The sequence below is a fragment of the Pleurodeles waltl genome, unplaced genomic scaffold, assembly GCF_031143425.1.
Source record: "Pleurodeles waltl isolate 20211129_DDA unplaced genomic scaffold, aPleWal1.hap1.20221129 scaffold_84, whole genome shotgun sequence".
In the NCBI taxonomy this organism is placed as follows: domain Eukaryota; kingdom Metazoa; phylum Chordata; class Amphibia; order Caudata; family Salamandridae; genus Pleurodeles; species Pleurodeles waltl.
The window spans coordinates 1,616,932-1,629,631 of NW_027150398.1; the positions used below are offsets into that span (position 1 = coordinate 1,616,932).

Genomic DNA, 12,700 nt, shown 5'->3' on the forward strand with positions numbered 1-12,700 from the left:
AGGGTCCTCAGAGTTCACTAATGACTCAGTGGGGAGTCATTGGTTTCTAGTAATGACTCAGGGGGGGGTGGGTGGAGTGGGCGGGCGGGGTCCACATGTTCCAGTAATGACTTAGTGAGGGGTCCATGGATTCCAATAATGATTTGGTGGGGGTCCCTGGGGTTCAGTAATTATCCACAGAAAGGTCCACGGAAGTCAAAAGGTTGGGAACTACGGATCTAGACATTGGTGCTAGTCAGTCACCTTGATATGCCCTCTAGACACATGAGGCCCTAGTGCATTTACTGACATTGTATGTGTTTTCGATCCAGGTACAAGAAGAACATTAAGGCGCTGTACATCGTCCATCCAACCATGTTCATCAAGACTCTTCTCATCCTCTTCAAGCCACTTATAAGGTAAAGTCTTTCTGTTGGGAGAAGGCAAAAACCAGAAGTACCAGGGTCTGTGCACTCCTCCAGCATCTGCCTTACGAAAGATCGATTTGTCCTACTGGTCACTAGAACAGTTTATTACTTCTGCCAGAAATGGCGCTGAAGCCTGATCTTGTTTCCCAAGATGTTTTGGTTTTAGGGAATCTTTCTATTTGGTCTCCCCTTAGTTACACTGTTAAAATCTTTCTTCTCTTTTGGCGTCTGTTTTCTTCTGGCGTCCTGTAGTTCAGGGAAGTAGTGAGAGGCCTGGACTTCCAAAGCACCTTTCCCCCTCCAGAGCGTAAGGATTTATTTATTATTAATATGATTTATGGAGCTTGTATGTCACCTTTCGGTTACTCCAGACTAACAAAGATACTCCTGGGGTCCCTCCTCAGATTACACACGTCGGCATATAATTCATGGCCCTGAAAGTTGTGATGTCCATTACCTTTGTCCTTACTGTTGAGGGATATCCGTTACCTCTGTCAGTACTGTAGAGGGATGTCCATTACATCTGTCCGTACTCTAAATAGGTTTCTATTACCACCTTCCATACTGTAGAGGAATGTCCACTACTTCTGCCCGTACTGTAAACAGGTCTCCGTTACCTGTGTCCATGCCGCAGACAGATGTCCATTGCTTCTATCCATGCTGTAAACAGGTCTTCGTTACCTGTGTCCATGCTGCAGTGGGATGTCCATTGCTTTTCTACGTACAGTAAACAGGTCTCTGTTGCATCTGTCCTTGTAGAGGGATGTCTATTACTTCTGCCCGGTCTGTAAACAGGTCTCCAATACCTCTGCCCGCACTGTAAACAGGTCCCTGTTTCCTGTGACCACTCTGTAGAGGAATCTCCATTACTTCTGTCCATACTGTAAACAGGTCTCCGTTACCTCTCTCCATACTGTAGAGTGATGTCAGTTATCTCTGTCCGTACCGTAAACAGGTCTCCATTACCTCTGTCTGTACTGTAAACTGGTCTCCATTACCTCTGTCCGTACCGTAAAAAGGTCTCCATTACCTGTCACGACTCACGTGCTGCTGGCGCCTGGAAACCGCAGATCTAGTGGCGTTGGTTTTGAGGGTTCGGCTTTGGCCCAGAAAGGGGCGACTCTTTCTAGTAGCCACGGTGCTGCAGGCAGTGGAAACGCCAAGAACAGACCGTGCCCTTTAGAATTAGTGCCAGAGGGAAAAAACCCCAATAAAGGGGAAAAAACCTCCAAAAATGGATTCCTGAAACGAAAACAAAACCAGGAATCAAACAGGAACAAAATGCAGGTAAATGCAAAATTGAAAAGATTCAGAACCGAAGGCTAAGAATCAGGAGCGAAGACACAATCTGAGCAGAAAGTGATGCAGCGCAAGGAAAGGGAGAAAACAGAGCCCTTATATACCAAGAAACAGGAAGTGACCAACAGGAAGTAAAAAGACACCATTTTAGATAGGGAAAAAGTACATAGGATAGAATAGAACAGGAACCATGGAAAATAGGGACCAAGGAATGCTGGGAAGAAAAAGGTAACATGGGAAGGGGGAAAAACATAAAGAAAGGACAGAAAATGCCTCGAAAAAGTAAAGAAGAAAAAGAAGAAGAAGAAAGAGAAAGAAACAGGTAAGGAGGGGTCAGGGGAGAACAGGGACGCCACAGAAGGCAGAGCGAGGCCCAAAATAATATCTGGGGCCTCGCGCTGTACAAAGAAGACTCGGGGCGCGCCGCGTCCTGAGAACGCGCTGTGCGGCGCGAGCCGAATGCTCGGCTCGCGCCGCACCACGCGGCGCAACAGTAGGTCCCCCCCCCGAAGGTCCAGGTTTGAAGGGAAACAAACGATGAAAACGAGAAATCAAAAGAGGGGCGTGAACAGAAGAAGCATCTTCCCAAGAGCATTCACTAAGAGGATAACCCTTCCAGTGAATCAAATACTGAAGACGCCGGTGAAAAAGGCGAGAGTCACAAATTTCTTGAACCTCATATTCAGGGACATCATTCACCAACACAGGAGGAGGACAAGGAAACTGACGAGAGAAAGGATCAGGGACATAAGGTTTGAGTTGGGATACATGAAAGACCGGATGAATTTTCCAAGTATGAGGCAAGCGAAGACGAACAGTGACAGGATTGAGAAACTGAAGAATACGAAAAGGCCCATAATAGCGAGGCATGAACTTATTCAGAGAAAGACGAGAGGGCAAGAATTTGGAAGAAAGCCAGACTTTATCCTGAGGGTGATAATCAGGAGTGGGTCCACGTTTCTTATCAGCGATCTTCTTCATATACCTCTTAGTGTGCAATAAATTAGATCTAATGAGCTTATGGAGTTGCAGGAGACGTTTGGAAAAAGATGTAATGGCAGGCAGAGGAGAGGTAGATTGAGGAGCAGTAGGAAAAGAGGTTGGATGATAGCCATAGGAACAGAAAAAAGGAGTGACCTTGGAGGCACTATGGACAGAATTGTTGTAGGAATATTCAGCAATAGGAAGATAAGTGTTCCAGTTGCTTTGGGTGGAATTACAAAAACAACGAAGGTATTGTTCTAGTCCTTGATTCAAACGCTCAGTTTGTCCATTGGTCTGAGGATGGAAACCGGATGATAGTGCTGTATTGATATTCAGTGTCTTGCAAAAATGTTTCCAAAACCGGGAAATATACTGGGGACCCCTGTCAGACACAATGGTATGTGGAAGTCCATGGAGACGGAAAATATGGTTGATAAATATCTGGCTCAATTCTTGGGATGTTGGTAATTTCTTTAGAGCAGTAAAGTGGGCCATCTTAGTGAAAGAATCAACAGTGACCATGATAACCTGGTTTCCAGCTGATGGCGGAAGTGAACCCATAAAGTCAGTGGAAATAGTATGCCATGGCGTTGGTGGAACTGGCAAAGGCTGTAGTAATCCTGCAGGTCTGCTACGGGGAATCTTGACTTGGGCACATATGGGACAAGCCTGAACATATCTTTCGACATCTGATTTCCAGGTAGGCCACCAGAAAGATCGCGAAAGAAGTTCTTGTGTGGCCTTAATACCTCTATGTCCAGCAACCGGTGAATCATGGCACATCTGTAATGCTTTGTCTCGCACTCTGTTAGTAGGGAGGAATAACAGCTTCTGATGAAAAAAGAATCCTTCTTTCTTGCATAAAAAGGTTCTTAATTTCTCTATTTTGCTATTAGACAGGTTGGAATACTCCAGTTGTACCTCATCCAGAAAAGATTGAGCAACTCCAATGATCTTACTAGGCTCCAGTAGAAACTGAGATGGGGAAGGAGTACAATCTGGATAGCGTCGAGACAGAGCATCAGCCAGAATGTTTTGAGATCCAGGAATATAGGTGATGTAAAAGTCATACTGACTAAAGAAAAAGGCCCAACGCGCCTGGCGACTATTTTGGCATACAAAATTACGTAGACATTGCAGATTACGGTGATCTGTTCTCGCCTCGAAAGGCTCCTTGGATCCCATCAGAAACTGTCTCCATTCGATGCAGGCTGTCTTCAGAGCTAACAACTCTCTTTCTAGTACAGAGTAATGTTGTTCAGCTGAAGAGAGAATATGGGACAAATAGAAAACAGGATGTTCAAGACCATCATCTTCTTGAAGTTGAAGCAAGACTGCTCCAATAGCTTTTTCGGAAGCATCGGTAACTACGATAAACTGTTTATTGGTATCTGGATGTCTCAAGATGGGAGCTTGAGTGAATGCCTTCTTTAATTCTTGAAAAGCTGTTTCAGCCGCCTTGGTCCAGACAAACCCCTGTTTTAGATTTTCCTTCTTTAAGGTATGGGTTATATGGCTGGTCTGTTTAGCAAAGTCTTGAATGAACTGTCGGTAAAAATTTGCTAATCCTAGGAAACATTGTGTTTCTTTGATAGAAGAGGGAGAAGGCCACTCTAGAATTGCTTGTACCTTTTCTAGGTCCATAGCTATGCCGGTGGAACTTAAATGATAACCCAGATATTTGACTTCCGTCTTATCGAACTCACACTTTTCGGGTTTACAGAATAGTTGATGTGCTCGGAGTCTGTGAAGGACTTGTTTCACATGAGAAGAATGGAGTTCGGGGTGTCTGGAAAAAATAAGGATGTCGTCCAAGTAGATTACGAGTGTCTGGTTCAAGAGATCGGAAAATATTGAGTCCATAAACCTTTGAAATATAGCAGGAGCGTTCGTAAGACCAAAGGGCATGACTTTATATTCAAAATGACCGAACGGTGTCCTGAATGCTGTTTTCCACTCGTCTCCTTCTTTTATACGTAAAAGGTGGTAAGCTCCCCGAAGATCCAACTTGGTAAAACGTTGAGCCCCTCTGACTGCCTCTAAAATATCCTTAATGAGGGGCAAAGGATAACGATCCTTTATAGTTATCTTGTTTAGGCCTCGAAAGTCTATGCAAGGACGAAGATCTTTGGTCTTCTTAGGTACAAAAAAGAGAGGAGCCCCTGCTGGAGAAGATGATGGAACAATGAGACCACCCTGTACATTTTCCTCCAGATACTCCTTAAGAACTTCCTTTTCAGGTTCCGTGAGAGAATACATCCTCCCAAAGGGAACAACTGTTCCAGGTTCCAAAGGAATAGCACAATCGTACTCTCGATGTGGAGGTAATACAGGTCTGGATGGTTTTTGAAACACGTCTTGGAACTCTAAATAATGTTCAGGAACCCCTTGGACAGTGTTGATGGAATACTCCGTAGTACTCTTCATAGGTGTTAATCTGTTTGGTGACCAATATTTATCGGAAGCAAAGCAATTTTCTTGACAAAACTGTGAGGATAAAGAAATTGTCCGGGTTACCCAGTTCACATATGGGTTATGTCTAGTAAACCATGGAATTCCGAGAATAATGGTATGGTTGGGAGATGAAATGAGATCAAAAGAGAGGTGTTCTTGATGATTACCAAACTGTAAATTTAACATCAAGGTCGTAGTATCGACTGGACCTGAGGATATTAAAGATCCATCCACGGTGTGTACTTGTTCAGGAATGTCTTTGGGTTGAGTGGGAATTTGCAGATTAGTGGCCCATGTCTTATCCATGTATATACCACTAGCACCACAATCCAATAATGCCATAGTTCTTTCTTGGCGGCCATCAGGTAGTTGTAAAGTGACTGGTAACACGAACAAGTAAGTTGTATTGTCGTTGAATGAGCTGATAGAAGGTATAGCCGATGATCCCGTCCCCTCCCTTCTTACAGAGGACGGGAGGTGGCGTTTCCCAAGGGTCTAGGTGGACGTACAGGACATGTACGAAGCAGGTGACCAGCAGAACCACAGTAGAGGCACAATCCCTTCTTCCGTCTGTCTTCCTTCTCACTAGCAGAGAGTGGCCCTCGAGCAGTATCCACTTGCATGGGTTCCCCTTCTATATCTTTAGCAGGAGGACGAGATTCCTCAGGATGAGGTGGATACATCCGTGAAGAGCTTGGCTGAGACGCTCCTCTACTCCTTCTCTTCTCCATTCGTCGTTCTTGAAGACGATACTCAATGGAAAGTGCTTGATCCATGAGGCCACGAAGATCTTCAACTCTGGTGGAATGTACTAATTCATCCTTAATTTCTTCCTTAAGTCCTCTGCGAAACAAAGTTACCAGGGTACGCTCCACCCAAGTGGTCTCTGCCGCTAATTGACGGAAACGTGTAATATATCGGAGGACATCCTGGGAATCTTGCTGGATATCACATAATGCTTCCTCTGCCGAGGCTTCCAATCCTGGGCGACTAAACATTTGTTTGAAGCGGGTCACGAAGGCAGAATAGTCCGACAATACTGGATCGTTGGATGACACCATCGGGGTTGCCCAGGCCAAGGCAGGACCGGATAATGCACTAATAAGATATCCCACCTTTGTCCTGTCATGAGAGAATTGGCTAGGTCTGAAGGCGAAGTAAACCGTTAATGCATCCAGGAATTCACGCAGTTTAGTTGGTTCACCAGAGAAGCGAGGCGTTGAGGCGGAGATAGTCGGAACATCGCCACTGCGGAGGGCCAGAGCCTGTCGTAAGACCGCATTCTCGTTGCGCAATTGTTGCAATTCCTGAGCTTGTTGTTGAATAGTAGTAAAAAAAGATGAATCAGGATCTGCAGCCGCCGCCACTGTGTTATCCATAGTATCAGAAGATGTCGGAATGGTTTGGCGCTGCATTCTGTCACGACTCACGTGCTGCTGGCGCCTGGAAACCGCAGATCTAGTGGCGTTGGTTTTGAGGGTTCGGCTTTGGCCCAGAAAGGGGCGACTCTTTCTAGTAGCCACGGTGCTGCAGGCAGTGGAAACGCCAAGAACAGACCGTGCCCTTTAGAATTAGTGCCAGAGGGAAAAAACCCCAATAAAGGGGAAAAAACCTCCAAAAATGGATTCCTGAAACGAAAACAAAACCAGGAATCAAACAGGAACAAAATGCAGGTAAATGCAAAATTGAAAAGATTCAGAACCGAAGGCTAAGAATCAGGAGCGAAGACACAATCTGAGCAGAAAGTGATGCAGCGCAAGGAAAGGGAGAAAACAGAGCCCTTATATACCAAGAAACAGGAAGTGACCAACAGGAAGTAAAAAGACACCATTTTAGATAGGGAAAAAGTACATAGGATAGAATAGAACAGGAACCATGGAAAATAGGGACCAAGGAATTCTGGGAAGAAAAAGGTAAAATGGGAAGGGGGAAAGACATAAAGAAAGGACAGAAAATGCCTCGAAAAAGTAAAGAAGAAAAAGAAGAAAAAGAAGAAGAAGAAAGAGAAAGAAACAGGTAAGGAGGGGTCAGGGGAGAACAGGGACGCCACAGAAGGCAGAGCGAGGCCCAAAATAATATCTGGGGCCTCGCGCTGTACAAAGAAGACTCGGGGCGCGCCGCGTCCTGAGAACGCGCTGTGCGGCGCGAGCCGAATGCTCGGCTCGCGCCGCACCACGCGGCGCAACATTACCTGTGTCTATGCTGTAGAGGGATGTCTATTACCTCTATCCATATTGTAGCAGGGTGCATATTACTGCTATCCGTACTGTAAACAGGTCTCCATTACCTACATCCTTAATCTAGAGGGATGTCCATTACAACTGTCCATACTGTAAACAGGTCTCCGTTACCTTTGTCTTCATACTGTAGAGGGATGTCTATTACCTCTGTCTGTATATAAACAGGTCTCCATTACCTCTCTCTATTCTTTAGAGGTATGTCGATTACCTCTGTCTGTACTGTAAGTAGGTCTCCATTACCTCCATCCTTACTGTAGAGGGATGTCCATTACCCCTGTCCATACTGTAAACAGGTCTCCATTACCTCTCTCTTCATACTGTAGAGGGATGACTATCACCTCTGTCTGTACTGTAAACGGATCTCCATTCTTACTGTAGAGGGATGTCCATTACCCTGTCCATAATGTAAACAGGTCTCCATTACCTCGATCCTTACTGTAGAGGGATGTCCATTACCCTGTCCGTACTGTAAACAGGTCTCCATTACCTTTCTCCATACTGTAGAGGGATGTCCATTACCCTGTCCGTACTGTAAACAGGTCTCCATTACCCCTGTCCATAATGTAAACAGGTCTCCATTACCTCCATCCTTACTGTAGAGGGATGTCCATTACCCTGTCCGTACTGTAAACAGGTCTCCATTACCTTTCTCCATACTGTAGAGGGGTGTCCATTACCCTGTCCGTACTGTAAACAGGTCTCCATTACCTTTCTCCGTACTGTAGAGGGATGTCCATTACCCTGTCCGTACTGTAAACAGGTCTCCATTACCTTTCTCCGTACTGTAGAGGGATGTCCATTACCCTGTCCATACTGTAAGTAGGTTTCCATTACCTCCATCCTTACTGTAGAGGGATGTCCATTACCCTGTCCGTACTGTAAACAGGTCTCCATTACCTTTCTCCGTACTGTAGAGGGATGTCCATTACCCTGTCCATACTGTAAACAGGTCTCCATTACCTCTCTCCATACTTTAGAGGGATGTGTATTACCTCTGTCTGTACTGTAAACAGATCTCCATTCTTACTGTAGAGGGATGTCCATTACCCTGCCTGTAATGTAAATAGGTCTCCATTACCTCCTCCATACTGTAGAGGGATGTCCATTGCTTCTGTCCATACTGTAAAAAGGTCTCCGTTACCTCTGTCCGTACTGTAGAGGGTTGTCTATTAACTCTGTCTGTACTGTAAACAGTTCCCCATTACCACCATTCTTACTGTAGAGGGATGCACATTACCTCTGTCTGTACAGTACACAGGTCTCCATTACCTCTGTCCGTACTGTAAACAGGTCTACGTTACCTCTTCCTTACTGTAGTGATGTGCCTTACCTCTGTCCATTCTGTAAACAGGTCTCCGTTACCTCTTTCTGTACTGTAGAGAGATGTCCATTACCTCTGCCTGTACTGTAAACAGGTCTCCGTTACCTCTAGCCTTAATCTAGGGATGTCAATTATCTCTGTCCGTACTGTAAACAGGTCTCATTACCTCTGTCGGTACTGTAGGACATACATTACCTCTGTCCGTACTCTAAATAGGACTCTGTTACCTCTATCCTTACTGTACAGGGATATCCAGCACCTCTATCCGTACTGTAAACAGGTCTCTATTACCTCTACCCTTTACTGTAAACAGGTCTCCATTACCTATGTCAGTACTGCAAACAGGTCTCCATTAACTCTATCCTTACTTTAAAGGGATGTTCATTACCTCTGTCTGTACTAAGAATAGGTCTCTACTACCTCTCTTCATACTGTAAAAAGGTCTCCATTACCTTCATCCTTACTGTAGAGGGATGTCCATTACCTCTGTCCGTCCTGTCAACAGATGTCCATTACCTCTATCCGTGCTTTAGAGGGATGTCCATTACCTCTGTACTGTAAACAGGTCTCAGTTATCTCTCTCCATACTGTAAACAGGTCCATACTGTAGTGTGATGTCCATTACCGCTGTACATACTGTAAACAGGTCTCCATTACCTCTGTCCTTACTGTAGTGGGAAGTCCATTACCCCTTGTCAGTACTGTAAACTGGTCTCCATTACCTCCATCCATACTGTAGAGGGATGTCTATTACCTCTGTCTGTATTGTAAACAGGTCTCCGTTATCTCACTCCGTACTGTAAACAGGTCTCCATTACCACTGTCTGTACTATAGTGGGATGGTCATTACCTCTGTACGTACTGTAAACAGGTCTCCTTTACCTCTGTCCTTACTGTAAGCAGGTCTCCTTTACCTCTGTCCTTACTGTAAGCAGGTCTCCTTTACCTCTGTCCTTTGTGTGGTGGGATGTCCATTACCCCTTGTCAGTACTGTAAACAGGTCTCCATTTCCTCAATCCATACTGTAGAGGGATGTCCATTGCCTCTGTCCGTACTGTAAACATGTCTCCTTTACCTCTGTCCTTATTGTAGGAGGCCGTGAAAAATTATAAAAATGTTACTAGACCTGCAGGTCGAGTAGCTTGAATAATCTACTCGACCTAACTGTAATGTTATTGACCCTTAAACGGGTCTCAAATTGCGTAATCCTGGTCAAATATTGTATTTTACAGTCACCATTTTCTTCGTTCTCACATGAGTGCACCTTCAAATATGTGAGTTTAGCATTTATGCTTTAAAAAAAAGACCTCTTTAGTTTTATTAATTACACTAAATGTTTGCTCTTTGTATAATAAATTTAGCCCACATATAGGGCACACAGGATCCATGCATGACTTCCCTCTTAATTTACGAATAGCTTTGCCATCAGGGGAGGAGTTTTTCTCAGTTTGTTTAAACACTCACTTTTAATAAGTATATTACTAAACCATAATGTAGTAGCAAGCTGTCACTTACAGACAGTACATTTCTAAGAAATATCCAAAAACCTTCCCACTAACAGCTTTACTGATAAAACTAGTGTTTTAACAATAATCTGTGAAATTTGGGTTTCAGACGACATATGTATCATTTACACATCACCAACTAAAGTGTTCTGACTTTTTTCATCTTATTAAAATATTTTTTTTATCACACAGAAGTACAAAAATGGTCTTTCACAGCTACTGAAATATATTTTGAAATGTTTGTAAAGTTGACCTAGTCATATAAATGTTGTGTGTTGGGAAAAACCTGATGCCAACAGCCTTTCATTTCACACTGGTCGGACAGTTCACCTTACAAAATCTTGGAACTCGAGTCACAAGGAAAAATATTTGCATTGCAAGTAGACAAAGTGACTTTTTACCTCTTTCTCTGAACACAGAGCAAATGTGACAAGAATAAGATTTAAAGGCATCCTAATTCCTAATTCAATTTCTGACTGAACAGATCACCAGTTCTTTGTCCACTTGCGAGAAGGGGCGAGTAGGTTCTAAAAATAGCTCGACTTGATAAAATAGGACTCGCCATAGCGAGTAGTCAAGTAGATTTTTCGAGCTCTGTGTAGTGAGATGTCCATTACTTCTGTCCGTACTGTAAACAGGTCTCCATTGCTTCTGTCTGTACTGTAAACAGGTGTAGGAGGATGGCCCTCTATGTGGTGTGCCAAGGTAGGCACACTGTGCAGAGGGTCCACGCAACCACATGTTAGTTTATAGAGATAAAAACTAGATCACCTAATGCTCTAATGTTTAAGGTAGCTTGGTTGAGCAGTTAGGCCAATCTTTGAGAAGTGCAAAGCATTTGTTGTACCCACAGCATCAATCTGGCAACTCACACACTCAAAGGAATAACTTGAGACCAATTTATAAAAATACATCAGATTTGTATAATTTTAAGACCGAAATCATCAGAATTGGGTAAGTACTTATCGAGGTATGAATTTTTTAAGTTAAATAAAAATAGTCTTTTGATGCATAATAATGCACCATAGGAATCAATGGAGGATCAGCTTTAAAAATACATATAGAATTATACAGTTGGTTTACCAAGTTCTTGTTTTTCTGGTTGGTCGAGGTCGTCGGTGGGCACACTGCCAGATGGAGAAGTTTGGGCGGCGGGAGCAGCAGGAGAATGTCTGTGGAGCTGATGCAGGGCCACTGCAAGGGACCACTTAGAAACAGTGCTGCAGGGTAAGTTCAAAGATTAATCTTAGGGGGTCCCCTTGGAGTGTCAAGGTCGCTTGGGGTGGAGGACCCTCCGGGCACAGCAGGTTCTTCGGTGCGGGGCACAGGGTGGCTGGGTGCAGAGCGAATCGATGAGCCAGGAGCTGTGCGCAAGGGTGCCATCAGGAGCAGGAGGTAAGTTGGTTCAAGGGTCGTTTGCAGGACATTGGGGGCACTCTCCGGGAAGGTCTGGGGTGTTCTAAAGTCCCTCGACTGGGCCTTCCTTCTGGTCCTTTTGTGGCTCCGGGCGGGCTGTTTTCCTTAGTGTCCGACGTTAGCTGACCAGTACTCTGGTTATTGGCACAATTTGACCATCAACCTTGGCTCACTGACAGGGTTTGTCCTCACGGTTGTCGGAATTAAGTTTGGTCCAGCAGCGACATCCGGTTTAGGAGTTAGTGGCTGATCAGTGACGTGACCCTCACTGGCTTGCTGGGTCTGCTTTGGTTTGGAAGTGGTACCGCCAACCTGATGGGAGTTTTTGGGTGATTCTCGAAGCCTGGAGCTCCTCTGGGGTTTTTGTGGTGTTGTCCAGTTGTCCAGCAGCTCCTCAGCGTGATTGTCGGGACCTGGGTGCAGTAGGCAGGGTTAGGCGCCTTTTCTTTGGTGCAGCAGGTCCACAGTCCTCGTGTTTGGTTCTTCTTGGTGCTGGTCTTCTTTTTGTCCGTCACATCTGATTTCCTGGTCTATGGATTCCCACTAAATACTGTATTTAGTCGGAGTTTTAGGGGGAACCCAGTAGTGACCAATGGATCATCTACCTTAGGGTGGCCACACCCACTATGTGACCACTTCCGGTGGGCAGAGGTCATATCCCTACACCTAATTGGTTACTTTCCTTCCATCCAAGATGGAGGAAAATGAACTGGAGTGTCCATAGGTTACACCTTTGGCAGTGGTGCATGCCAGGTGGGGCCTTTGTGTATTTTCCCACTGCTGCTCCCTCCAAAAGTGGGGTTTTACAAAGGAGGAGGCCATCTGCTGCTAGCAGCAAGTCTGGGGATCGAGTTTGAAAGGGAGTAAGCCCTTTGAAGCTCAACGCCAGGGCGCTGCCATTCCTGACTAAGGGGGTGTTAGCACCTCCACCCCAGAAGGGCACTGTTCTACAGTCCAGAAAGATGGATCTCTCCCCCATGGTTGTAGATTGGATGTCTGGTGGTGGCAGGCTGGATAGAACCTGTCAGCAACCATACCAGGATAGTTAGCTTTTGCAGGGGGCACCTCTAAGGT

The 12,700-nt window shown here is 45.0% G+C and overlaps 2 protein-coding genes across 3 annotated transcripts in view; one reads left to right on the top strand and one right to left on the bottom strand.

The window, feature by feature from the left end:
* Positions 1–12,700, top strand: part of LOC138281256 (rho GTPase-activating protein 1-like) — a 158,770-nt gene that overhangs the window by 92,141 nt on the left and 53,929 nt on the right. For both annotated transcript variants that reach the window (XM_069219585.1, XM_069219586.1), the window contains exon 6: positions 312–398. In XM_069219585.1, coding sequence (XP_069075686.1) covers positions 312–398 — 87 coding nt within the window. The remainder of the gene's footprint in view (positions 1–311; positions 399–12,700) is intronic.
* Positions 1–12,700, bottom strand: part of LOC138281257 (SPRY domain-containing SOCS box protein 3-like) — a 189,857-nt gene that overhangs the window by 6,382 nt on the left and 170,775 nt on the right. The window lies entirely within an intron of this gene.